This window comes from Colius striatus, chromosome 20 (assembly GCF_028858725.1).
Source record: "Colius striatus isolate bColStr4 chromosome 20, bColStr4.1.hap1, whole genome shotgun sequence".
NCBI lineage: Eukaryota > Metazoa > Chordata > Aves > Coliiformes > Coliidae > Colius > Colius striatus.
The window spans coordinates 4,740,173-4,767,038 of record NC_084778.1 but is presented as its reverse complement, the minus strand read 5'-3'; the positions used below and the strand labels follow the sequence as shown (position 1 = coordinate 4,767,038).

The 26,866-nt window shown below is 57.2% G+C and overlaps 5 protein-coding genes across 5 annotated transcripts in view; 2 read left to right on the top strand and 3 right to left on the bottom strand.

Moving 5' to 3' along the window:
- Positions 1-42: 42 nt before the first annotated feature.
- Positions 43-5,863, top strand: TLCD3A (TLC domain containing 3A). The gene is made up of 5 exons (XM_062012407.1): positions 43-313; positions 911-994; positions 2,934-3,147; positions 3,342-3,437; positions 3,910-5,863. The coding sequence occupies exons 1-5, from the start codon at positions 192-194 to the stop codon at positions 4,177-4,179; spliced, it is 786 nt and encodes a 261-aa protein (XP_061868391.1). The 5' UTR covers positions 43-191; the 3' UTR covers positions 4,180-5,863.
- A 497-nt stretch (positions 5,864-6,360) lies between these two features.
- On the bottom strand, positions 6,361-9,723 carry GEMIN4 (gem nuclear organelle associated protein 4). The gene is made up of 2 exons (XM_062012322.1): positions 9,708-9,723; positions 6,361-9,633 (listed from the first exon to the last, which is right to left on the bottom strand). Exons 1-2 carry the CDS (start codon positions 9,715-9,717, stop codon positions 6,449-6,451), a joined length of 3,195 nt encoding a protein of 1,064 aa, XP_061868306.1. The 5' UTR covers positions 9,718-9,723; the 3' UTR covers positions 6,361-6,448.
- Positions 9,724-9,872: 149 nt separating this feature from the next.
- Positions 9,873-15,785, bottom strand: GLOD4 (glyoxalase domain containing 4). Its single transcript, XM_062012226.1, has 9 exons — positions 15,663-15,785; positions 15,139-15,188; positions 13,928-14,048; positions 13,164-13,308; positions 12,869-13,005; positions 12,145-12,231; positions 11,811-11,924; positions 11,633-11,719; positions 9,873-11,077 (listed from the first exon to the last, which is right to left on the bottom strand). The coding sequence occupies exons 1-9, from the start codon at positions 15,750-15,752 to the stop codon at positions 11,012-11,014; spliced, it is 897 nt and encodes a 298-aa protein (XP_061868210.1). The 5' UTR covers positions 15,753-15,785; the 3' UTR covers positions 9,873-11,011.
- Positions 15,786-15,813: 28 nt separating this feature from the next.
- Positions 15,814-18,274, top strand: MRM3 (mitochondrial rRNA methyltransferase 3). Its single transcript, XM_062012664.1, has 4 exons — positions 15,814-16,076; positions 16,781-17,025; positions 17,345-17,512; positions 17,668-18,274. Exons 1-4 carry the CDS (start codon positions 15,814-15,816, stop codon positions 18,210-18,212), a joined length of 1,221 nt encoding a protein of 406 aa, XP_061868648.1. The 3' UTR covers positions 18,213-18,274.
- A 937-nt stretch (positions 18,275-19,211) lies between these two features.
- The window catches only part of NXN (nucleoredoxin), a 50,782-nt gene continuing 43,127 nt past the window's right edge, over positions 19,212-26,866 (bottom strand). Inside the window, 4 exon segments of the mRNA XM_062012468.1 lie at positions 19,212-20,283; positions 20,285-20,325; positions 22,930-23,054; positions 24,614-24,793. Coding sequence (XP_061868452.1) covers positions 20,148-20,283; positions 20,285-20,325; positions 22,930-23,054; positions 24,614-24,793 — 482 coding nt within the window. The 3' untranslated portion in view covers positions 19,212-20,147.

Here is a 26,866-nt window from a genome sequence, read left to right as displayed (position 1 = left end):
GGGCGGGGCCTGTGGGGGGGCGGGGCCTGCTGCCCGGCGGGAGCGGGAGCGGGAGCGGTGGGGCCGGTTCGAGCCCAGCCGGTTCGAGCCGAGCCGAGCCGAGCCGAGCCGAGCCCATCCGCGCCGGACCCTCCCGCCGCCCGGCCTGCTGTTGACAAGCGGCGGCAGGCAGCGCGGCGGCGTCCGTCCTCATGTGGCGGACGCTGGCCCTCGCCTCCGCCTTCTTCCCGGGGCTCTTCGCCCTCTGCATCCGGTTGCTGCGTTGGGCCGCTCCGGGATGGAGCCTCAAGGACCGCATCCTCCTCAGCGGAAGGTACGGGCGGGATCGGCGGGAGGCCATCCGGACCGCGGCGGGGCCGGCACCGGTACTGGTACCCACCGCGGCGGGGCCGGCACCGGTACTGGTACCCACCGCGGCGGGCCGGCACCGGTACTGGTACCCACCGCGGCGGGCCGGCACCGGGAGCCGGAGCGATCCGAACGGGCCGAGAGCAGCGAGCCCCGGTAGCTCCGGACGGGCACCCGGGGGGGATCGCGGCGCTCCGGTGCCCGGCCCCTGCGAGAGGAGCGGGGCCTGGCGGCAGGCGCGGTGTCCTGGGAGCAGACCACCCTGCCCCTCCCGGGGTACCCGGCGGCGGCGCGGGGATGCTCCGGTGCGGCTCTCCCCCTGCCTTCCGCGGGGTTACCGCTGCTTCGCGGCGGGTGGAAGGGAGGAGATGCGGGACCAGCCCTCGCCGTGTCCCCGGGTGGCACAGCCGGCCCCGCAGAGCTCCTCCTGGCCGTGGCGAGACGTTGGGGTGTGCGTGGAGTGGGCGTTGAAGCGTTACCGGCTCCCCGTGGCCTCCACCCCTGCTGCTCGGCCCTTCCCCGTGACAGCTGAGGTGACTCGTTTTCTCTCTCTGGGTTGCAGGTTGGTGTCAACGGTCCAAGCCACAATGGCAACAGTCTCGGGGATCACCGTTGTCCTTAACTGCAAGGATGTGGTGCACGACAGGTAACCCCCAGCCCCAGCCAGCTTCCAGCTGCAGCATTTGGTGCCAAAAGCTTGCACACAGAAAGGGGAGAGGAAAAAGAGTTTCATGTTCCTCTTTGCTCTGGGTGAAGGGTTGGACAAGGCTCTGCCTGTGCACCCCTAAAACACACTACCTTGTGTGCTCAGCTCCGGGGCTACTCCTGAGGGTGGCTGTAACGTGGGCCCAGAGAGCAGCAAAAAATGGACATTGTCGCTTCTGAAGGGGTGGAGAGTCCCTTTGCTGGAAGCTGAAATTGCTAAAGAGTCCAGCAGACCTAGTGAGGACTGGTTTTAGAGATGCATCACGTTCTCTGGGGCAAATGGATGCCAATGGAGCCCAGAAATGAGAAAATCAGTGTGGAGTTTGCTCTGAAGGAAAATCACATCGCCTTGTCCTCAGTGCTCCCAGATAAACTGCCTCAGAAATGTCTCTCAGCAGGACTGATAGCACAATCTGGGGCAGAAGACTTAAAACCAGGGCTATCAGTCAGAACAGCAGGGAAAAAATATGTAGAAAGGAGGGAATATAATTATGCTGAGCTGAAATCTGATTGTCCCACGCCAACTGAGGGTGATTTTTAGGGAGGGCACCCTCTCAGTCATTACAGACTTGCCTTTAATACAGATGTGACATGTCCTACCTTGCTCTAGATAGCAAGATCTATTCACATTGTTCAGTTCTGCTTAACCTAGGCAGCATAATAAGTTACCTTCTCACCCTAATATACCTGCTGTAGAGATGGGGCAGATGATAAGTCCCAGCCCCACGCAGGTGAGAGGCACTGCTGGCAGCCCTCTCCCAGAGCTGTGTGACTGCCTGGGTGCTCTCAAGGCCAACAGCTCCCTGTGAACACTTTGTGGTCAGAGACCTAGATTTTCTTTGCATCTGGAGGAAATCCAGCCCAGTGCTCAGCGGGGAAGATCTCGGAGAATGACGGCAAGACAGAGAGCCAGGAAGCATCACAAAGGTTGCAGTAAAATCTGCCAGTTTATTTACACAGGCAGACACTCCTTTTATTGCTGGCACTGTAATTGCCCTCCAAAGCCCTGGGCAAATTTTGCAAACACAATAGCTGGTCAGTTCTCCTCCCTGATTTACCCCACTTCCATCTTTCTATCTAGAACAGATTTTTTTCTTGAGATGGCAGGAGAGCAAGGCAGATTTATTTGGGCCCCAAGCTACCTTTCTTTGAGCAACAGAGTGGTTTGGGGTTGTTTTCTCTTTTGATCAGTATGATTTCACTCAGGACTCCTTAAGTAGCACAGTGTCCCTGCAGAGCAGGGCTTGCTGCTGCCTGGATTGTGCAACAGGGATCCTGACATGCTTTGGGAACAGGCAGCTGCCTGCAATTATTTCCCAACAGACAAACATCTCTTGCAGGGGTTTATTGCCTATATTAGATATTTTACACTTCACCCTCCAAAGTCCACACCAGGCATCTCCTAATTAACTCTGAGGTCCCTGGGTGCTTTCCAAACGCTCCCTGCCAGGCAGCCAAAGCAGTCTGGCAGGCAGCAAAGACACAGCCCCCGTGGCTTTCCTGCTACCAAGCCTCAGCTTTGGGTGTCCTGGGGCTTAGGGGAGAAGATTACCTGCAGCAAAGGTGCTGGCTTGGTGCTGGATCCCGAGCAGCCCGTGGGGCCACCACCCAGCTGTGGGGCTAATCAGAGCCCTCCCTCAGTGTTTGTGCTGGGCTGGGCCAGGCTCGGTGCCTGACACGGCCCAGCTCGGTGTGGGAGCAGCACAGAGGAGGTGTCCCAGAGTCCCCCACACGTACCAGGTACCTTTTCTCTGCTGAGTCAAAGGGAGTTAAATCTCAAGACTTCTTCAGCTTCAAAATCCACATCAGACCCAAAGGCTCTTCCCTGCGACGTGCTGGGAGCTGCTGCAATTCCTGTGTGTGTGCTGCTCCTCCCCTAGGCACTGGCTGGCTGTGGAGTACATCTGGGTCCTCGTTCCCTACATGACCTATGACATTTATGTCATGTACCTCTGCCACTGGCACAAGAGCCAGGAGAAGGGAATCGTGGAGAAGAAGCACTCGCTGGCCAGCATCTGGAGCTTCCTCCTCCAGGAGCGGCTGATGGTGACCCACCACCTCTTCATCCTCATCGTGCTCACCCCTGTCACTCAGGTAAGGGCTGGGCACAGCTGCTGTGAGACAGCCCACGGGCAGCCCAGCGTGGCTGCGAGGGCTGGCACCCGAGGCTGTGTCTGGCAAAGCACCTCTGCTGCTCAAGAGCTTGTGACCCCCTGGAGATGCTCAGTGGTGGCCCCTGGTGACCTCTCCAGGAGGGCCTCATGCTCACTGCTGGTTTTATTTTGCAGCACTTGAGGGGAGAGTTGGGGGACTTCTTTGTGGGCTGCATCTTCACAGCAGAGCTGAGCACACCCTTTGTATCGCTGGGCAAAATCCTCATGCAGGTAGGTGAGCAGGGTCAGGGCTAGGGTCTGGGGAATCCACAGCAGTTTGCATCCTTTCCCTACCTCAGGCTGCTCCTCTCCATCAGGCCCTGTTGATGCAGCATCTGGGCAGGGGGGCTCGGGGCAGGGCAGCCCCTCAGCTGTAACCCCAAGTTCCCCCACAGTGCTGCCTTCCTCCCAGTCTCAAGTTCCCTTTCCTTTCTGCCAGTGCCCGGTGGCATCCCTGAGCTGGGGGCTGTGCCATGTCCTGGTGCTGCCCCTCCTGTCTGTACCTCCCACAGCCCTCTGGCCTCTCTCCTTCCCCCAGCCCTCCTCCATCCCTTCCCACTCCCATCTTCCTGCTCCCTCCAAAACACTCCCCGTCATCCCTCCCTCCCTGCTGCTTGGCTCCATGCTCAGTCAGCACCCGAGGAGCAGTGGGGTTCAGCTCACCCACCACTCACCCCACCTTCACCTTCTTCCTTTTCCCCAGCTCAAAATGCAGGACAGCCTCCTGCACAAGGTGAACGGGATCATCATCCTGGTGACCTTCTTCCTCTGCCGCATCCTCCTCTTCCCCTTCATGTACGCAGCCTACGGCAGGCAGGTGGGGATCCCCGTTTACATGGTGCCTTTCCGCATCCCCCTGCACTGCAACGTTGCCAACGCCTGTCTCATCGCCCCTCAGCTCTACTGGTTCAGCCTCATCTGCCGCAAAGCCGCCCGGCTCTACGGCAGCTCTGCCCCCGGCAAGAGCAGATAACGGGGCTGGGAAAGGCTGGGAGCCCCTGGCCAGCGCTGCGGGGACCAGCACGGGAGCAGAGTGGTGGAAGCAGCGATGCCGTGGGGCTGCTGGAGCTGGAAGCGGCCCCACCGTCTCCACTGCCATTGCAGGCAGCACCAGCCTGGGCTAGGATGGCTTTTCTTCCCACGCCACTCCAGTGCCTTGTGTCCTCCCAGCCGTGGGAGCTGACATTCCTTCTGGGATTCAAGGTTGAGGCACCAAACCGACTGTTACATGCAAAGGGATTGTTACAGCGTCCCGCCGTGTCTTTTGGGGCACCAGCACTGAGCTTGGGCGGGCAAGAAGGAGCCTGCAGCCCCAAGGCAGTGGGGAGGGGATGCTGGAGCACACCCAGACCCACTGGGGATGGGGGAGCCACGGACAGGACCTGCCATAGCTCCCACTCACTCCTTCAGCTCTGGTTTACAGGCTCCAGTTGAGAGCAGAGCCAGGCCCTGGGGCTGCAGCACGGTTCTGCAGCTTGCTCCTGACCTTTCTTGACTCAGCCTCCACACTACAGCCACGTTCAGCTGCTTACCTCCCACTGCTGATGGGCTCAAACACATTGGACTCCACTTAAAGGTGCTTTTCACTACAACTGCCTGGTGCTTGTGGCTGACAGTCCCAGGGCAGAGCCCCAGGTCCTCCAGGGCTGCAGGGCAGAAAAGCTCACACCAGGACAAAGGATGCTGTTCTCAAAGCAATGCTGCCAGGGCAGAGCACCCATGGCTGAAGGGCAGGCGAGGGAGAGGAGGTTGCTAAGTCATCTCACCAACACACAGGGCACTATGCAGAGACCTTCCTCAGCAAAGGATACAACTTCCAACCCACTCCCCTAACTGCAGTTGGTTTTCTCTGCCCCACATGCCCGTACTGGGTACTGGCACACCCTGCCCTGCTCTCCCTTCAGCCACAGCCTGAAACTGCTGGCACATTGTCCCCCCTCCCGCCCCATCCCACTGCCCTGCAGCTGAGGGCTGCCAGGGAGGGAACTGGCCCAGCGCAAGGGGAACCAGCGGCCCCACAGCAGGGCACTAAGCCCTGTCCTTCACCACTTCAGCTCATTTCCACCTTCATTCCCAGCAAAATGGGCACAGGCTTCCCAGCCCAGCCCAGCCCACCCCACTGGGTTCATGAGCCTTGTGTCTGTGGGTCAGGCAGCAGCAGTTTGATCCCTTCCCTGCAGCCAGCACAGACCAGGGCAGCCACTTCCTCCCTGGAGCCTCTCATACTCACCTGGGGGTCCCCAACTCCGGGTCAGGTCCTGCACCAGCCCGGCCCCAGCAGCCCCCTGTGCCTGGACACCTGAGGCCACTCTGTGCCTTTTATTCTCTCTGAAACCAACAGCTGAGCTCTGGGCGACCTGGTTCTTTCAGGTGTCAGATCTTATCCCAGCCACAGCTGTATTCTGGAAATAAAGGACCTTTTCCACCAGTCCTTGCAGGAACCCTCCTGTTACCCCAAAACTCAGCAGCAGCTGCCCTTGGAAGCTGCTCACAACCGGTTACAGATGTCTGTAACTCGCTGTTTCCATTGCAAATAACGTGCCTTACGTAAGGACACCACGGGGGAGGGAAAAAAGCCAATGAGGCATCTCAGTTTGCACTAACACTGCCCTAGTTACTATCAGCAGACCAATAAAGGTTTCCTTTGAGTCACTCAACCGCCTTGTCTCTGCCACATGCTGTTCGGTTCTGGGTGGGGGGGTGTTCACACGTGGGGTTACTGCTGCAGCCCCACCTCCGGGCAGGAGCAACGCACGTGGAGCCTTTCCAAACGCTTCACATGGGTTTCCAAAGGCTCCTGCCCATCTTGAACTCACCTGACCTGCTTCCTCGCCTCCCAACTCACTTCCCAGCCTCTGACAGCATACAGCAAACCCAGCAACCCACCCAGGACTAGGGGAAGGCTGGTGGCTGAGGAGCAGGAGGGAAATGGTTCCCCTGAGGCCAGAGGCTGCCAGGCTCTCTGTATAAATGCAGACTGGCAGCAGGCAAGGGGAGGCTGGAGCCCTGGGGCAGGCAGCTCGGCTCAGAACAGCTGTGTCCACAGCTACTCCCACTGAAAAATCAGAGTTGCTCCTCCCCACCTTTACACAGCCCCTTCACCACTTGGAGGCTGAAGAAAACACCGGGGGGAGCAGGGAGAGAAGTTGAAAAGTGAGAAACAGATGAGCTTTATTACAGATCTTACAGCTTTCCACAGAAGGGGTGTCCTGAGCGGGGTCAGCGCTGTCCTCTGCAGCCCCTCAGGCTCCCAGCTTGCTGAGCTTCTGCAGGAGGGGACCACGCAGGGCCTGGTCACCCACGTTGTCCGTGATGGACTCGAGGAAGTGCCTGTCGTTGGCCCGGCGCAGCGCGGCGCTGGGGGCCGTGTCGGCGCTGCTGAAGGCCTCGTACTGCGAGAGGATCTCCAGGGCCAGCACCAGCAGCGGGTCGCTGCGGGCCCCGGCGGGCAGCATGGCAGCCACGTGCAGCAGGTGGCACAACATCTGGATGCAGACGAAGGACGGCTCCTGCGTGGAGGCCACAGCCTCGGTGGGCTGCGAGGGGGAGCGCGAGGGGCTCTTGAGGGAGCCCAGCAAGTCGGTCAGGCTGCTGCAGTAGAGCTGGACCACGTGGAGCCAAGCCTGTGGCGGGAGCCAGCTAGAGCAGCTGGAGCCGCAGAGGAGCTGGAAGCCCCGCAGGAAGAGCACGGAGAGCTGGAGGCAGCGGGCGAAGGGCCGCAGGTTGAGCAGGGGCATGTGCTGCACGTACTCCAGCGTGTACGGCACGTGCAGCACTTGTCTCTGCAGCAGCTCCTCGACCACGCACACGAGCCTCTTCCACTCGCTGTGGCTGCACCATGGGAGGACCTGAACCAGGGCCACCAAGAAGCCTTTGCTGAAGAGATTCACTTCTTCAGGGTTGCCCACGTCGAGCGTGAGGAGCGTGAGCATGGTGTGGCTGAGCACCGCGGACACGCAGCAGCACTCCATCCACGCCAGCAGCCCGCTGCCTGGCCCGTAGGCTGCCAGGCGTTGGGACGTCCACTCCTCCTCAGGAAGGCTGCAGATCTCAAACAGTGTCACTGGCACCTCGTTCTTGAAGTGGTCTCCGTAAAGCTTCTTCAGCCGGAGACCGACGGTCCAGTCCAGCGCGGCCACCTTCCTGTGCAGCCAGGCCAGCGACTGCACCCACAGCTCAGGGGAAGGGGAGGTTTCTGGTCTCACCACCTCACAGAGCTGGCAAAGCACGTTCAGTATCAGGTCTTTAGTCTCCAGTGAAGGGAAGAGCTGGCCCTCAGGCTGATGCCAGTACTTTGTATAACCATCTAGGAGTTTGCAGAGGCTGAGGATCAGTGGGAACGGGTGACAGGACTTGATCCAGTGCTCTTCTGAAGAGGACTGCATGCCCAAAACCTTACTGAGGATCCGCAGGCTCAGCTCAATTTGAGCAGAGTCTGATTTCAAACAGGGAAGGACAAAAGCTTTGGTCACATCTGCAGGTGACACAAGTGGGACACCCGAGCTTGGCTGCATGAGGAAGTCCAGGAACTCAAGGAATTGCTCCTCTTCCCTCGCAGTGGAAAGCCTTCCCCACACTGCCTCCTCCAGACACCTCAGCACCAGGCTGCGTGGCCTTCCTGGGTCACCGTGGGTCTCCAGGAAGCTCAGTGCTGGGAGGGAGCAGAGGATTTGTGCAAGGAACTGGTGTGCTCCAACATTGACCACAGCAAGATTACAAACCTGCTTCACTGTGGCCTCTGGGTGCAGCAGCGTGAGCCTGGCCACAGAAGCCACAGCCCTGGTCAGACCTTCATCAGACACGCTCTTTGTGATCTGGTTGAAAGCCACATTCAGATCCTCCTGGAACCCCTCCATGACAACCTGCAAGCTCTGGGACAGACCTGGTCCACCCCAGGACTCCAGGACACCTGAGATCACTGTGTTTTTGTCAGTTAAGGAAAGCTCAGTGTAACAGTCCATGATGGTTTTGGACACTTGTAACTGCAGCTCTCGGGCCTCCTTGTCTTGGTGGGACGTGGCAAAGTCTACCAGCACCTCCAGCAGTTTCAAAAGGAGCTCTGGTTTCTGGAAGAGAGCTTTATTTTTCACAAGGCAGTTAACCCAGTCCTTTGAAAAGGCCCAGGACGTTTCAGAAACAAAAACAGAGCACATCTCCACGTGCCGGTCCAGCCTCTGCTCAATGATTCTCATGGCAACAGATGACACAAGGCTGGTGTCCAAAGGCCTGCTCTTCAGGCTGGTGCTGATCTCCTTGAGAAAGTCCTTGGTGATCTGTGCCAGCTCCAACACTACATGTGCCTCATCCTCACCCAAGTCTCTAGTCTCTGAGAAGCAAACCAGGTTCTTCCCAAGGGTGGTAAGAGTGTCCAGGAGCCGGTAGCTCTCGTAGCAGAGCTCCTCAGAGCTGTTCAGGGTGCTTAGTAGCTCCTCTCCCCAGGCACGCAACAAGCTGCAGAGAAAGCCCAAGCCAACAAGGAGCTCCTCACGAGAGAGCTTGGCCAGAGATGAGAGGCTCATGCTTCTTTCTGCTTCCATCACCTTCTCATCCAGCCCAGCGTGGTGGAACTCGCTTTGGGTGTCGCTGGTCCAGAGGCTGACCACAGAGCTGACCCTGTGCAGGTACTCACTGACAGGGACAGGCTTGTGCTCTGGCTCCAGCTCGCTGAACACAGACAGCAGCTCCACCAGGTTGGCCAATGCGTAGCACTTGTGGCGGGGCAGGGTGACGCTGCCGTAGGTCTGCTTCAGCCCCTCCATCAGCACCGGGAGCAGGGTGGTGGCAGCAGCAGCGGGGTCATCCACACAGCCAGGGTCGCCCTTGAACCTCTTTGGGGGCTGGACACCATCTTCCAGAGAGGACTCACACCCGTGCTGACGTATGAGAGAGCCGAAAGCAGACGCTGTCGCGTCCTCCTGCCCCTCCTTGTGTTTCATCAGCTCCCACCACACGTCCAAGAAGAAGCCGACGTCCGCCGGGGCCGTCTCGTCGGCCACGTACTCGGCCAGGTGCCGCAGCTCGGCGCGGCACACGTCGCGGGGCAGGGCCCGCAGCAGCCGCACGAAGGGCCGGGCGGCACCCAGCGCCTTGGCCAGCTCGAACAGGACGGTGCGGTTGAGGTCGGGGATCATCGCGCCCACGGAGAAGAAGCCGTCCTCCCTCCAGTCGCGCTCCAGCGAGGCGGCCGGCGGGTCGGGCAGCAGGACTTTAGCCCAGACGACGGCCACCGCCTCCTCGTTCCGGCGGGCGCGGCGCGGCGGCTCGGGGCAGCGCGCGCCGATCTCCCGCAGCGCGTCCGTGACGGGCGGCCCGGCGCGCGCCCAGTCGGCCTTGCGCAGCTCCCGCAGCGGCCGCGGCTGCGTGCGGCGGGCGGCCAGCAGGAACCCGCCGTGCAGGATGGCCGTCTCCTCGCCCACGCCCCACGGCCCTGCGCGGAGACAGACACCGTTACCCGGGCCCGCTCCCGCGACACCCGCCTCCCCCCGCCGGTCCCGTACCCACCGGGCTCCATGGCGGCGCGTGCGGCCCGCGCGAGGCGCGCTCTGACGTCACGCGCCGGCCCCGCCCCCTCCCGCCACGCAGCGCCCCCTGGCGGCCGCGGCCATGAGCAGCGCGCGGGCAGCGCGGGAGCCCGCGGCCGGGCGGAAGGAGCGGCTGCGTCGCACCTCCTCGCACAGCGCTTTTATTCGCTCCACGGCCGCGCCACAGGGCGGCAGCGCCCGCTCCAGGGGCGCAGCTCATGCGTCACGTCCCTCCTTTGACGGGAGCGAAGCTCAAACAACCAAAAATCATCGTTGGCTCCAAGCAAAGCGTTCCGACAGCAGCACGGGGAGGAATTTGTCCGGTTTCAGCTCAGAACATCCAGCACCGACGCGCCTCGGCCGCTGCCCACGCCTGCTCTCCTCTGTGAAACTTACTGAAGGCTTTGGGCGGGAAGGACTGCACAGCAGGCAGCGTGCCGAGCCTCACACCACACGCCCAGCCCTTATTCCACCAGCAAAAGCAGAGTGACTCGATTCCAGCAGCATCTAAAAATGATCTCTCATCAAAAGCTAACTGCAAAGAAAAAAATCACAGCCATGCCTCTTTCAGTGCAGCACTGGCACACACCCTGAAGCAGCCTGAAGCTTGCCTCCCGCCTGGAATGGGGAAGGCTCCTTGGTATGGAGTGGAAACCACCATATCAATAATACAGCCCTGGTGAGAAGTGCACCACGGGCCTCTCTAGTGAAGATTTCCCCTCTTGGAATGAAAACAGGGTTTGTTCCAGACTAGAATATTCATCTGCTTTAGCAAGGCAATGTTCTCTTCCCAGGAGAGAGGCAGGCACTAGGGTAGCTGAGCTGCTCAGGTGCTCTGTACACAGCCCAACGCTTGGTCAGGGAAGAGGAGCACCTCAGGTACCGAGCTACCTGAAATTTTTTCCTAAGCTGCACATCCAGGACAGCTAAAGCCAATTAGTTGGAGAATTAGATATTGTAAGGAATCCAGCCACCTCTTTTCCAGGTGCAACAATGATAGAGAGATGTGAGGTTTTCCTCTTAACTGATGGCTCCTGTTTTTGAAGCCACATGCTCAACCTGCTCCTTAGTGCACAACCTCAATTTTTTGAAGGAGTACACATTATTTGCTTGAAAGGAGAGAGCAGCAGGAAGAGATAGAAGCTTAAATCAAAACAAATCAACGAGCAGGGGACAGGACAGCACCCTCTTCCTGGAAGGGGTAACACAACACGTTACACAGGGTTGGCATTTTTCTCAGATGGAAACCAAGGCATGAATGAGCAGCCCAGTCCTTTCCTCCAGCTAAGCAGAAGCCTTCTTCCTCTTCTGTTCAGCAAACCACTTGTCACTGTTGTCTGCTGCCATGGCCTGCACAGAGAGAAGCGTTGTCACGTTGGGCACAGCAGCTGCTGCCAGACACACTCACAAGCCTCTCCCACACCCCCAGGCTGACCACAAGGACACTTCCTGATCTGGAGGGAAGCTATTCTGATGGATACATTAATGTACTAGCAAGGAAAGCAGACACTGAAAACCAATGTCCTCTGCTGCAGCAAATGGAGATGATCTGGTTATACAAGAGCAAAATAAACTGAGACTCCCAGGAGAGCTCACACTCCATACTAGGGCCCCTCTGCCTCAGGAGGATGTCCAGCTGTGCTGCTCTTACTGCAGCTCACAAATTTGAGCTTGCAGTAACTTACACCAAGGCACTGTTGATGTGTCCAGCAAGATACACCATCAGCACCCAGCTTCCCCAAGAGCCAGGCTGGAAAACTGCAAGTGAACTTTACAAACTGATTTGTTTGCCTTGGCCAGACTGTACAATTTGCTTCTCAGAAAAACTCCACATGGAACAAAGATCAGAATCCCTGGGTGTCTATGAACAGGAAGAAAGTGAACATGCAGGCAAGCACTACTTACATCATCTAACAACTTGTCACCGTTCGGGTCCACCTTGGAGAGCTCTCTAAATGCTTCATCTCCCACAAAACAGATTTCATGGCCGTCCTAAGCCAAGTTAAAGAGCAGGTAAGTTAGCTAGTTCAGTGGCAGGAAGAAATCTAACCCAAATCTAATCACTAATTCCAGTATTACTCACAGGATCAGCCAAAATAACTACTTGCACTGTGGCTTTGCCAGGTGTGTCCAAGCTAACCAAGGGGGTTAGAATTTTCTGATTCTCTTTTTTCATCAGTGCTTCAATGCCTGGCAACTTAAACAGAACAGAGACAAAACTCAACCCCAGACAGATGAAGATCAGATGCATTCAGGTTGTTCTCACAGTTCCCTGTTATAAACAACTCCACTGCAAGAAACACAAAATACCTGCTCAGCATTTTGTTCACATCCCAGATATTTTGCTAACACTAGAAATTAAACTCAAACTAGTCAGTTCTGGGTCCTGAAAGGGGTAAGGGAAATGCCATCCTTACCTCTTCCTTTGCACAGGAGAAGGCAATTCGCCCAAAGGCCGTCCCATGATCCACTGCTCCTCCCACAGCCTTCAACTCCAGCTTGCACTGAGAGAGGGAAACAGAAAGTCTGACTTGCAGAGACCCAATCATAGAATGGTTTCATATGGAAGAGACCTTTAAGATCATCAAGTCCAGCTTCTGTCCCAGCCCTATCAACCACTAGACCCTTTCCCTAAGCACCACATCCACCCGGCTCTGAACCCCCCCAGGGATGGTGACTCCACCACCTCCCTGGGCAGCCCCTTCCAATGCCTGACAACCCTGTCAGCACAGAAATTCCTCCTCAGATCCAGCCTGAACCTCTCCTGCTGCAACCTGAGACCATATTGTCTTGTGCTATTGCTTGTTACTAGGGAGAACAGACCGACCCCCACCTCGCTACAGCTCCCTTTGGCTGATGAGGATGATTTCAACATCACCCATACATTTATTTCCCAACAAGCCAGAACTACCAGAGCAAACCACACTTTTTAATTTAAAAAACAAAATGCAATTAACTAGCTTTACACTGAACTGCAGTGCATCATCTTTCATTGAAATGCACAGAATTAAGTGCACAGTTGCTTTAATTAAGAGCTTTGTTTTCCCTCCCTTCAGCTTTTGTTCTCATGCAATGAGAAGTTTCTGTGGTGAGACACAACTCTTCAAGCTACCAGAACTGGAAAATCTTCCGAGGACTAACCTGGTTATCTGCATAGCCCAGCAAAACCTTTTGGTTTTCCTCATCCTTCTCATATATTTTCATCCCAAGCAAATCAGACCAGTACTTAACAGACTTCTGCAGGTCAGAGACACCCAAGGTTACCTTTAGCACAGGATCTGTAACATTGAAACAAGACACAAACATACTGTAGTTTTCAACTCAGTTCTGGAGAAAGAAAGTAACAAAAGAATAACAAAGGCACAGCTCACTCCAATATCCCACTTGTAAATCTGGTTTGAACAGCAGTAGGAGTGTGTGTGTGTGTGTGTTTCACCTTGCTTGAGCTGTTCCTTGTCTTCCAAGTAGAACTTGTATCCCCCTGGGGCTTCAGCTTCGAAAATACCCATTGTGACTTCTTTGAGGGGCCACCCCATCCTCTTGGCATTGCTCACAGCCCGGCTGGACACAAGAGTTATGCCCTAATGAGAACAGACACAGGGGTAGATGGTGTATGTAAGTCCTACCTTTCAACAGTCTGCCTCTGCAATCAACCAGAAACAAACTGGACTCCTTTTTATTAAACCATATGATCACACAATGTCCCGAGAGACTGGTATCTTGCTCCTATAAAATGAACTTAACCTTACCGCACATCCCAAATATACTTGTAGTGCACTAATCCACCTTTCTTTCACACCTAAGGAAAATGAAAAGCAAAGGAATTTTAAAATCTGATTTAATGCATTGTCCAAAAAAGGAAAACTGTGTTCTGAGCTGTTCTAGCACGTTGAGCAGTCATCTGTGGCTCCACATGGCACCCCACAAACTGCAGGAACAAAAATAGTTACGCATAGAGCAGCTGAGGTAGAAGGTGCTCAAGGAAGCACTCCTTGGATCCTAAGTAAGCAGAGAGCTGCTCTGCTTTTGGCTTTTAAAAGCTGGAGACAACTACAAAAGCACAAATAAAAAGTGTTTAAGGAGACAAACAGTATCAAAAAGGCAAGTGGTACAACCTATGTGCCCAACAGACTCCTAACCATAAAAATAAAAGAGTTTATCTTAAAGAGGAAAGATCTTGCTGCTAAGTGTGCTACGTACCAGAAAGTCATTGCCCAGGTGATATTCTCCAATGCCATAATTGTAAGTCAATTCTGCAACAAAGTGATTGTCTTCTGGCCCGTAGCCCACCATTGTTTTGCTCCACTTTCCATCATAAGGGCTGGAACATGCACATTGAGTTGTCATGAGTATTAGAAATAAACATCAAGAACTGCAGGTATCAGTGTTTCAGGGGAAAAAATGTAGGCATTTCCAAGGGAAACAAATGCACAGGTAAGCCAGTAAGCCCCACCAGGTAGGAGCTCATACCTGTGAAGAATTCTTGCAGCTTCCCCAGACAGGCATCCCTCAGTCAATAGTTTTGACCTTGGGCTGCCATCCATAACCATCCACAACAAAAAAACCAATGTTATCTCCTTCTTAAAAGCATAAACCGCTCATTATCTGGAATTATATGAGCTCTCCCTTGTTGTGAAGTAGGAAAAGTAAGTGGCTAAGCACCAGATTGTAAGATTTCTTTCATTTGAAAAGAAAGACAAAGCTTTGGAGCTACCAGGAGGAGCCTTAACTGCAGACCCTGGATAGCCCCATGTCTGTAAGAAATGTAACACAGAATTCCAGAATGGGTGGAGTTGGAAGGGCCCTGCAGAGCTCATCCAGCCCAAGGCCCTGCTAAAGCAGGTTCCTCTCAATCAGGGAGCACAGGAACATATCCAGGTGGGTTTGGAAACCTCCTGAGAAGGAGCCTCCACACCCTCCCTGGGCAGCCTGGGCCAGGGCTCCCTCACCTCAGCACCAAAGGTGTTTCTCCCCCCATTCCAGCAGAACTTTCTGTGTTGTAGCTTGTGCCCTTTGCCCCTTGTCCTGTCATTGAGCACTACAGACAAAAAGACAGGCCCCATCCTCTTGCCATCTGCCCTTTAGGTACTGATAAGCATTGATAAGGTCCCCTCTCAGTCATCTCCAGGCTGAAGAGCCCCAGGTCTCTCAGCCTTTCCTCATTAGAGAGATTTTCCAGTCCCCTGATCATGTATCTTCTCTAAACATCACATAATTGAATGCAATTCCAGGAAAGCCTAACAGTAACTTCAGAAACTTGAGTCTCAGTCTATAGGGGTAAGACAGCAACAGTGGAAGCATCATACCCACACAGAGAGGGGAACCGCCAATGAAGCCAACCTCTATTTCACCCATGAAGTAACAACACAGGGCTGTTCAGTGAGAAGCCAAGAGGAAGATATGCTACTCACCCGTTGCAGGTGGCCTTGCAGCCCTCCTCAAACTCCTCGTGCCTCAGCACCTTAAGAGGGAGAAGGGAGAGAGAGGTCAGCACAGAGAATCACAAAACGGTTTCAGATGGAAGAGACATTTAAGCTCATGGAGTGCAACCTGTCCCAGCCCTATCAAGCACTAGATCGTTTCCCTCAGTGCAACAACCACCCGTCTCTGAACCCCCCCAGGGACGGCGACTGCAGCACTTCCCTGGGCAGCCCGTTCCAACGCCCCACAACCCTGCCAGCACAGATTCCCCCTCAGACCCAGCCTGAACCTCCCCTGCTGCAACTTGAGGCCGTTTCCTCTCGTTACTAGCGAGAACAGACCGGCCCCCGCCCCGCTACAACCTCCCGTTCGCCCTCAGCTCGGGTCCCCCCGCACCCTCCGTGTGGGCGCCGCAACCCCCCCCCACCCCATTCCCCGGGGGACCGGGACAGCCCCGGAGCCAGCGCGGCCGAGCTGCGCGGCAGCCGCCGTGCCCCCGCCGCCCCGCGCTCACGGTCATGCCCAGCAGCTGGCGGAAGAACCGGGCGCTCTGCCCGCGGTCGCCCACTTTGAACACGAAGTGCAGCGCGCGCCGGGCGGCCATGGCCGGGCCGTGACGTGACGCAGGAGGCGCCGCGCCCGGCGCGCTGAGGCCGCGCCCCGCCATGGCGGCTCTGGGCAGCCCGGCGGCCGCGCTCTGCCGCTCGCTGCTGCGGCCCCGCGGCCCCGGCCAGGCGGCGGCGCGGCGCGGGGTGCGGGCGCTGCGGCGGAGCCCCGTGCGGGTGCTGCCGCCGCGGGACAAGCGGAACGCGCCGGCGGCCGAGGCGCGGCAGGAGCCCCCGGAGCCGCCGCCGCCCGCCGTGGAGCGGAGCTCGGCCGGGCCGGGGCTGTGGTACGAGAAGGCGGCGCCCGGTGACCGGAGGCTGGGGTGAGGCGCGGCCCGCTGGCTGCAGGGCTGGGGGGAGAGCTGGGTCTCTGCGCAGGGCTGCGGGGTTCCACACACAAACACGCGGCGGGCGGGAAGGGACCTTTAGAGGTCATTCAGTCCAACCTCCGTGCCAAAGCAGGTCACACTGGAACGCGTCCAGAGAAGGAGCCTCCACACCCTCCCTGTGCAGCCTGTGCCAGGGCTCCCTCACCTCACAGGGAAATAGCTTTTCCTTATGTTTAAATGGAACTTTTTGTGTTCCAGCTTCATCCCATCACCCCTTGTCCTGTCGCTAGATACAACAGAGAAGTGCTGCCCCAACCTCCTGACACCCACCAGTGAGATACTTGTAAATACTAGTGAGATCCCTCCTCAGTCTCTTCTCCAGACTAATCAGCCCCAGTTCCCACAGCCTTTCTTCATAAGGAAGATGTGCCAGTCCCCTGGCCATCTTGGTAGCCTTGCACTGGCCTCTCTCCATAAGTTTCCTGTCCCTCTTGAGCTGAGGAGCCCAGAACTTGAGGGAAATTGGGACCTTGTGACTGGCTGGTGCCTCAGCAGCAGTTACAGCTGCTCTGGAGACGCAGAGCTCCCCGGGGGATGTTCTCAGTGTCTGACAAACCTCAGGGGTTTTACATGTCAAGGTGTTTTAAACGTCAGGGTGTTCACATCACGGCCCTTTTCTCCGATTACCTTCTCTGCAGAAAAGTGGTGACTATCGCCAAGTCGAAGAAGTTCCGGGATCAGCACGGGAAGGTCCTGCTGGAGGGCCACAGGCTGATCAGGGACGCGCTGGAGGCGGGAGCTGTGCTGCAGACTCTCTTCTTCAGCACCGTGGGGCACCTGAAGGAGCTGCCCCAGGCGCAGCTGAAACAAGCCAACTTGGTTAAGGTGAAATTTGAAGACATTAAGAGCTGGTCTGACCTTGTAACTCCTCAGGGGCTTATAGGTAAGTTGCCTTGGAAACAGTCACAATGCTGCTCACGGGGAAGCTTATTTCGCACTCAGTCAGTGGATAATGACTATCTGTAACCTTCCCCATGACATTCTGCAGAGCCTGCAGTGGCATAATTTGAGAGAATTGCCTATTATTTGGCCTGCTGTGCTAACTCTGAAAGTGGCTCCTGGAGCACACACATAATGCTCATTTTTAATAGCACATCACTCCAGCTCCGCTGGGAAATGGTTCTCTGTGCCAAATAAACTAAACAAGAGGCAGCCCTCTCCTTGGGGTATGTCAGAAGCCTGTCTGTACTTTCTCTTCTCAGGGATCTTTTCCAAGCCAAACCATGCCAAGATGTCTTATCCTGCTGCTCAGCTCACCAGCTCCTTGCCACTGCTCCTCATCTGTGACAACATCCGAGATCCGGGGAACCTGGGGACTATTCTGAGATCTGCAGCAGGAGCAGGCTGTGAGAAAGTGCTGCTCACCAAAGGTAAGGGGGCAGGGGGAGAAAGCTTAACTTGAGTAATTTGGGGCTCGGGCAGGCAATAGGAGGTGCTTGAAGATGTGATTTGCTGCGGGGAAGCAGCGGGTGCTGCTGTCATGGGTGTTGCTGCAGTGTCCCTGTTCCCCCCACACTTGTCTCAGGCTGCGTGGATCCGTGGGAGCCGAAGGTGCTCCGTGCAGGGATGGGAGCCCACTTCCGTCTGCCCATCGTCACCAGCCTGGACTGGGAGTCAGTTCCTGACAACCTTCCTGCCGGCGTCCGCGTCTGCGTGGCCGACAACCGAGACCCAGCCACCGCCTCGCTGCTGGGGGGAGCTGGCGGGGCAGCCTCTGCTCCTGGCAGCCCGAAATCCAGACCCAAAGCTGCTCCTGAGGATGAGGATGAGGCTGAGGATGAGGAGGGTGGCTGTGTCCCTGAGCTGTCTGCACAGTACTACTATGAGGACTGGACGGGGGCCGCGGTGGCCGCGGTGGTGATCGGCGGAGAGACGCAGGGGGTGAGCGCGGCCGCGCGCCGCCTCGCAGCCAGCACCCGCGGCAGCCGCCTCGTCATCCCCGTGGTGCCCGGCGTGGACAGCCTCAACTCTGCCATGGCTGCTGCCATCGTGCTCTTTGAGGGCAAGAGACAGTTGCTGCAGAGGCACAAGCAGGAAGGCAAAAGGCAGAAGCTGCCTGTAGTGGGCTGAAGAGCTGAGGTTTGGGTGCTGGAGAAGCGGCGTGCTGGGGCGTTAATAAAGGAGCAGCTGAAGCTGTTTGGTTTGCAGTGAATGAGTGTTAAAGGGTTCTGGCAGCGCTGGGAGCTGTGCCTGCGGAGTTCTGGCCGCACGGTGATGCTAGTGAGAAGGGGAAGGCTGGCGGGTAGGGGGAGCCCGAGCTGAGCCCTCCCCTCGCCGGCAGCCGCCTCCCCCCCTGCCCGGCTTTTCTCACTCACTCAGCAGATCTGGGGAGGCCTCGGCTCTGCTCCCTCGCTGCGGGGTCGGGATGCAGCTGCTGCGGCAGCGTTTGTGCCGGTCTGGCCAGGATGCTGCTGATGGAGTGTGTCCTTCCTCTCAGCCCACGTGGCCTGGGGGCTGCCAATGGTTCTGGGCACAGAAAGGCCAAACCCCAAGGCTGTGCTCTAACGAGCCACAGGAGCAGCACATGATCTGCTGGTAAAGGGGATCTGAGTGGGTGCTGCTGCTGTGCTGTTGCCATCACACTCAGCTCAGGCCTTGGCCTGCCCAGGGCCCAGCCACACACAACCTCCTCCAGCCACTCCTGCCCCTTCCCAGCTCAGAGAGCAGGATCTGGGCAGCACTGCTGCTCCTCCCACAGCTCACCAGTCCCTTCATCACTGCCCAAGACCAGAGCCTTGCAAAGGTGCAGAACATAGGCTGGAATTACATGGTTCCTGCTTTGCTGAGATGGGGGGCTTTTGCCAGCTCCTGCCAGGGTGGACAGCAGCAGCCATGAAGGGGAGAGCCATGGCAGGTTGGTGATCCTGCTGTGATCCTGCCAGCGCTGTCTCAGGAGCTGAAAAGAAAAAGCAGGAGCTTGCACAACACCCCATTGCTGAGCACACACTGTGCACACCCCCCGGGGCTGCTGACGCAGTGGAAACCATCATGGCCAGGGGGGATGCTCAGCTGGAGGGGCTGCAGAGCAGAGCCCCTGGGCACGGAACATAGGGTGCTGGCACCAAGAGGTTCTTATAACAGTTTTATTACAAAGTTCCAATCACCATGTACAGTTTTTACAATGTCACTTTTCAGGGGCTGGGCTGTGCTGCTTGGGTTAGGGAGGGAGGGGAGGGGGGTTTTTGGTTATTTTTTAAAGAACAGCACCATTATCGTTGAGTTTGGGACACACCTACAAAAAAAACAGCTCAGTTCACTAACATAGAGGGGAGAAGACAATTCATACCAGAGAGAGGGGATGGGGAGAGCACAAGGGAGAGGTGAGGGAGGTGAGGGCAGTCCCGTGGTGGTCATCCTCCTGGCTCAGGGACACCAACCCGTCATGGGTGCATCCTGACACACACAGCCAGTGCCACCTAAGGCTGTCAGTGCTTGGGGTGGGAGGTGGCAAACCCACCCAGCGAGGTCTCACACCCCCAGGAGGAAGAGCTCGGCTGTGCCGTGGTCTTTCAGAGGTTGTCAGCAGTTAAGACTTTGTCTTGGCCTCATCAGGGCACTGAGGGAAAGGACGGGCTGGGGGCAAAGGGTTCAGTTTCCTTATTGCTTCCTTAAAGTCATTCAGTCAGCAGGGAGTGGTAGGGAAGGGAAAGGGGGAGAAGGAGAAGAAAAGAGCCCCAAGAAGCCCATCCACTGCCTGATGCATACGTTGGGAAGAACACCATGCAAAAGGAGATCTGCCTGCTAGCTAGTGCCGTGTATAAAACAAGGATACGGGAACAGTTCTGGCCTGGTTAGTAGAGAATATATCACCATGAAGCACAAGCGAAGGCTCCAAACGCCAACAACTCCCTGCTGAAAGTGCATCTCAAGGAGTTTGCTTAGGAGAAGGATTCACCTGCGTAAAACAAGGCACCACAAGGAGGTTGGATACTGGGTCGGGCGTGAGGACACGCTGGAGAATCCACGAGCTAGTTTTAAATAATGTCTGTTGGGGCAGAGGGGCCCTTAGATGGGCTCAGGTTTTAGCTTGTCTGCTAGAAAGTCGCTGACAAAGGCTTCCACGATCTCGGGTGTGATCTCCTCCACATCCATCACGTACTTGGCCCGGGCCGACATGTCCAGGATGGTGAGCAGGGGAGCATGGCAGGTTGGTGTAATCCCGCAGGGAGTCGGTCATGTCATCCTGGGAGGCCAAAACCAGAGGGAGACAGGAGCCATCAGCAGAGCCAGGACACCCAGGAGCAGTTTGCTGTGAATACCTTCCCGAGTGCTCAGGCTTTGCAGGACCCACTTGCCTTGCTGCCTGTTCTGCTCAGGACCTGGGGGCATGTGCCCATCACAGGGGCTCGCCAGCCCTCTGCCTGCGCAGCCACAGCCTCACAGATGCTGAAGGGCCCCTGCTGAGGCTGCACCTCACATACTGTGTTCAGTGTTGGGCCCCTCACTGCAAAAGACATCCAGGTGCTGGGGGCATGTCCAGAGATGGACACTGGAGCTGGGAAGAGCTGGAGCACAAGGGTGCTGGGGAGGGGCTGAGGGGAATGGGGGTGTTCAGCCTGGAGAAGAGGAGGCTGAGGGGAGACAGGGAGCACTCTCTGACAGGAGGCTGCAGGGAGCTGGGGGTCGGGCTCTTCTCCCAAATAATGAGCAATGGGACAAGAGAAAACAGCCTCAAGTTGCATCAGGGGGAGGTTTTTAGATTGGAGATTAGGAAGAACTTTTCCACTGGAAGTGTTGTTAAGCATTGGAACAGGGCTGCCCAGGGAGGTGGTGGAGTCCTAATCCCTGGAGATATTTAAGAGACATGTAGCTGAGGTGCTGAGGGTCATGGGCTAGTGATGGGCTTGGCAGGGTGAGGGGAAGGGTCAGACTCCATCTTAAAGGTCTTTTCCCACTCCAACGATTCTATGGTCACCTGGCCAACCCCACAGAGCATCCCAAGGGCAATCTTCCTCTGAGTCCCTTTCCAAGGGTGACAACAGCCACCAACCACGGCATCCTGTGGGGCTGCGCAGTGCCCCGGCTGGGGTTGGCCCATGGACTGCCCCCACACCTCCCACCTGGATGGTGGGAGGATGTCAGGATGCCTCATCCTTTATCCAATTGATCAAAGGGACCAAAGACACCCGTTTTTAATCAATGCAAAACCATCCCAGAGGCGCTGGGAGAGGGATGGGAGGTGCCTGCCCCGAGGGCCTTTGTGCACAGGGGCTCTGAATCCTGGGGCCAGGCGAGGGATGAATGGGACTTGCTGGGCGCTCCCCATTCTTCATCCCAACAGCACAGGGACTGCAGGAGCTGGATGAATAGCAGCAATGTTTGAGCTACAGCGAGAGGAAAAGGCTCTGCAAGCCCTGGGGGAGGGGGGCAGGCCCCGGACCCTCCCAAAATAGCCTGTCCAACAAGGGGCTTATTCAGGGGTGTGGGGCTGGGACCCAGGGAGACTCGTTCTGATGGTGGCAGCAGGAGAGCCTGCCCTGAGGGGGCTGAGGGGCTGCAGGAGGCAGCGGGGCTGGGGGGCTGCAGGGGCTCATGGGGCTGGGGGGCTGCAGGAGGCAGCGGGGCTGGGGGGCTGCAGGGGCTCATGGGGCTGGGGGGGCTGCAGGAGGCAGCGGGGCTGGGGGGCTGCAGGGGCTCATGGGGCTGGGGGGCTGCAGGAGGCAGCGGGGCTGGGGGGCTGCAGGGGCTCATGGGGCTGGGGGGCTGCAGGAGGCAGCGGGGCTGGGGGGCTGCAGGGGCTCATGGGGCTGCAGGAGGCAGCGGGGCTGGGGGGCTGCAGGGGCTCATGGGGACTCCTTTGTGCGCAGGGCGGCTCCGGAGGGCCCCGGCACCGCACACTGCGGCTGTGACGTGAGCGTGAGGGACGGAGCAGGCGCGAGGCCGTGCAGCCACTGCCACCTGCCCTGGCTGCAGCAGCGCCTGGGGAGGGGAACTGAAGGCCTGGGAGAGGAGGGGCTGGGAGCTTTTATGACCCTTACACAAACCCTGCCCCGTGTGCGTGCCTGCAGCAGGACAAAGGGAGGCCAGCAGCACCATCTTCCCATTTTCTTCAGTGGATCCCTGGCTCCCAGCACTGCAGCCTCCAGGTACCACGCACACACCCAAACACAACAGTCCTCATCTCACAGGGAGACAGGTGAGCACTACAGTGAGTGCCCTGCTGAGCCTCAGGGCAGGGGCAGAGCGGAGCTGGGATAGCCCCGTGCCACGCTGCTGCTCCCCAAGGGGCCCCTGCACACTCCCAGGGATGGTTTTGTCTGGCACCACCTGCACTGCACAGAAATGGGCCCAGCCCAAGAGATGAGGGCTGTCTCGGGAAGAGGCTGCAGCACCAGTCCCTACCCTCTTTCCTGAGTGGGAAGGGAGGCAGCAGCAAGAAGGACAGTGCTGGCTGGGCAAGGCTCAAACCCCAACTCCAGCTCCTCTCCCCCTGCCCAGCTTACTGTCCTGACTGTACAGTTTTGAGGGGGCAGAGGGTGTCTGGAAGCCCCAGCGTGGTGCTTCCTGCTCTATCCCACCTCCCCCAGGCCTGCCCTGCTGTCCCCAGCAGCTCCCTGACTTGCTCAGGCTCTTCCACCTCTGAGCAAGTGCAGATAGGACCCCTTTGCCAGAATATCCAGCAACAAGCACGAGGAACTGAGCCAGGTCTCAGGACTGGTTTTGCCCCATGGTCCCTGACTAGCTACAGTAGCTCCTTACCTCAGTTTACCCCCTTGAATGATGGTACCCAACCCAACCTCACATGAAGGCAGAGCAGGATGCAGCCCCGTGCTCTCCCACCACTCACCTCACCCGCCACGAAGAAGAGCAACGGTGCCTCCTCCTCTTTGGCTTTGTACTTGGCGATGATTTTTTCAGCTATGGGCTGAATCAGTTGTTTCGCTGCCTCTGACTCTCCATCATCCTCTGAATCTGCAGGGCACGGAGGTGAGGAGGCAAAACAAAAGAGGCAAGGCAAAAAGGAGGTTAGGATCAAACGGATGCAAACCGGCTGGGCGCAGGCAGCTCTGTCCCACAGCACCACCAGGCAGGAAACCAGAGCCCGGATGAGCTCCAACTTCAAAGCTCTGTGGCTCTGTAGCAATTAGGGAGCAGCTGAAACGTGCTTTTCATGTGAGACGGGGAAAACACGTCAGAGAAGAGCAGTTCCTGCTCCCCAAATACAGGGCAGCTCACTCGCCGGTGCCACTGCCGGAGCTCGGGGACAAGCGGGCGCAGAGGAGAGCGGCAGCCGCTTTGCAGTCTGCGAAGCACCGTGGTGTTTGAAGAGCAAAGGCTGGTGCTGATCTGAGGCTGCTGCCATCCCTGCCCACCACCCACCGTCCCCCTGCCTCAGGACAGCGCCTCGGCAGCTTTGCTGCTCGAGTCTCGGCGGCAGCAGCGCTCTGAAGGCAGCTTTGATTTGACAGAGGTAGAGTAGAAAGAGATGGCAACATCAATCACACGGCAGCCACCACTGAAGTTCAAATGCTGAGCTGGAGAGAGGAGAGACTGCGTCCTTGAGCAGCACTGACATGAAATGATTTCAATCTAGGGACAACTTTTAGCATTGAAAACAAAACAAAACAAGTAAGGAAGTGCATGTGATGTGCAGCTCACACTGACCCCATGGTGCCCAGCACAGACACCTGACACGACCAGCCCAGCCCCAGCTGGGACAGGCCATGCCCGTGCCTTAAGTGCTCTCTGCCCTTGCTCCACACATCCCTGTCCTCATCTGTTATTTCTGCAAGCAAAGCAGGAGATGCCAGAGGCACCACACACGGCCCAGCAGGTCGAGGGAGGTCCTCCCTCTCTACTCTGCCCTGGTGAGGCCTCATCTGGAGTCTTGTGTCCAGTTCTGGGGTCCTCAGTTCAAAAGAGACGGGGAACTGCTCCAGAGAGGCCAATGCAAGGCTACCAGGATGATCAAGGGACTGGAGCATCTTCCTTATGAGGAAAGGCTGTGGGGCCTGGGGCTGTTCAGCCTGGAGAAGACTGAGGACAGACCTCATTAACACTTCTAAGTACATGAAGGGTGGGTGTCAAGAGGATGGGGTGACACTTTTTTCTGCAGTGTCCACTGACAGGACAAGGGCTGATGGACAGAAGCTGGAACACAAGAAGTTCTACTTAAACACAAGGAGAAGCTCCTTTGGTGCTGAGGTGAGGGAGCCCTGGCCCAGGCTGCCCAGGGAGGGTGTGGAGGCTCCTTCTCAGGAGGTTTCCAAAACCACCTGGATATGTTCCTGTGCTCCCTGATTGAGAGGAACCTGCTTTAGCAGGGGCTTGGGCTGGATGAGCTCTGCAGGGCCCTTCCAGCCCCCACCATTCTGAGATTCTATGAAACAGGCTGATGTCCCTTCCCACAGACACTCTCCCCCCACCCGAGGCAGGTTCTCAGCCCGGTGGCCAGCTTCAGCTCAGCTGGCAGGCAGCCCAGCTCCCTTCCCAAGCACAGGCTGTGCTTTCAAAGCAGAGATGCTCCATACCTACAAAGAGAACGAGGCAGGGGCCCTCATTCAGCTGCACGGCGTTGGAGTCCGTCAGCTCCAGCACGGGCTTGGGGTGCCAGGGGAAGTCGCGGCACTCGATGTCGTTCAGCACCTCCACTCGGCCCTGCCGCGTGATCACCTCGCCCTTGGGGTCCAGGACAATCAGAGTCGGGATCCCTGCAAGGGAAACAAAGCAGGATGAGCCAACCCCGAACCCGCCAGTGACAGGGTGTGGGCAGAAAGGCCTTTTCCTATTGCCTCCGGCTCTGGCAGGAGCCCAGCTCCTGTTGGCTCTCAGCAGCTCAGGCTCCGTGTGACAATGGGGGTCCCTGGCTCCTGTTTCCGGCCAAGCAGAGCTCTGTACTCCAGCAGCCAGAGCAGGAAGCTGGGAGACAGGCTCTGGCATTGCCTGCCCTTCCCTGCCTGGTGCAAGGAAAGGCCACTGCTCTCTGACACGGATGCTCCTGGCTGCAGACCCCACCACGCTGTGCAGGGCAAGCCCCCTGTTGCCAAGTGCCAGCCAGACCTGCCTCCTGCCCGCAGGCACCACCGTCCCGGTGCTGAGATGTGGCTGCTGCTGGGAGAGCCCAGTTCCCAGAGACACAAACCTTTTTGCAGGCAAGGGCAGCCAGGAAGCAGGGTGTGTTCCTTCCCAGAAGGAAGGCTGTCTATTTTAGCAGCTCCAAACTCCTCCATGAAGCCCCACACCCCTTCAGTGCTGATCGCCCATCTGTTTCCAGAGCACAGGGACATGTCTGATGGGTCATGAACAGCATTACCTGGTATAGTTTCTCACACACCCAAGCCTGGCAAAACATAGCATCTGCACAGCAGTGATTTGGTGCATGGATTGCCCTTGGGAATACCCAGTACCCACATCCCTGCAGGGATGGAGCAGGATCACACTGACCCTCCACATTGGTACCAGCAGCCTTTGTCCCACAGTTACATCTCACACAAAGGAATTGCTGAGACCGCCTCACACACAGCTGCCACTTTCCAAACCCTGCAGGACTAAACTGCAGCTACAAGGAAGACAACTCTGACAGAGCAACCCTGCCCTTGGCCACCCCAGGATACCTTCAAGGAGCCCAGGGGACTGTGGTGCTGAGCGGCTGGGATGGCTGCAGGGCTGGGTCTGTCAGGGCATGGTGTGTGAGGAAGAGGAGACTCCCATGCATGGAGAAGTTGGCTCATGGATCTCAAACACAGAATCAGCTTTGTTTCCCCAACTAGGGCCTGGAGATGCTCATTACTGAGCACAGCATGGCTCTGCCAGCCCTGGCACAGCACCCAGCAGGCACCCTCCTGCCTGGAGGATGGAGGTACTGGGTTCTTTCTGTAGTTTGGGAAAGGGAGGAACATGTGCAAAACAAAAACCCAAGAGATAATCAGTTAAACATGTCCCTCTGTACAAAGAGGGACAATACAGATCTGCCACAACACATCCATAACTAACAAAGCTGTGCAGGAAGAATGTCCAGTGCGTACTGGATTGTGGCACTGGGCAAGACTGGGCTCAGGGGAGATCTGGTGAGGTTCTGGTCCTTAGGACAAAGAAGCATTTTGCCTCAAGCTCTGGGGCTGAAGAGCCTTGTCATAAAGAAGCCCCTTTATAAAGGGAGGCAAACACTTGCCATGGAGACTAAGCACAAGTCACCTGTTTGAATGTGGCCGGGCTGGCAGTGGGGCAGGGTGGACACCAGCTGGTGACCATCCCATCTGATAAGGCACTGACAGGGCTTTCCAGCCACATAACAGTCATGGGTGAGGCAACAGGAGCCACTCACATTGGTGACTTCATCTGGAACACACACCATTCCTCTCTTATCAGGGAGACAAACATCCCACAAGGAAGGAAGGAAGCAGGGAGAGTTTGGCATCAGGCCCTGAGAGATGAGTGAAGTGACCAGTGTTTGTGCCAGGTGCTTCAATCTGCTCACTACCCAGCACCATCCCCCAAAGCACACCCAGCACACTGAGGCAACTCAGATCCTCCTGCTCGCATCCAAACCTTCATTTTACAGTTCATTCGTCACAAACACCCTGCAGAACCATTCTCTGAGCAGCTTGTCCCTGCCAGACTCCTGGCATGATGCTCCCATGTTTGTACAACAGTGGGTTACTCACAAGCCCTCTGAATTCTAGGCATTTCTCTAGGAAATAACAGGACCATCTGTCTGTCCCAGCCTGCCTGCAGGTCCGGGCCAGCGGCCACATTCCCCTCATTCCAGCCCTGCTCACATTCCT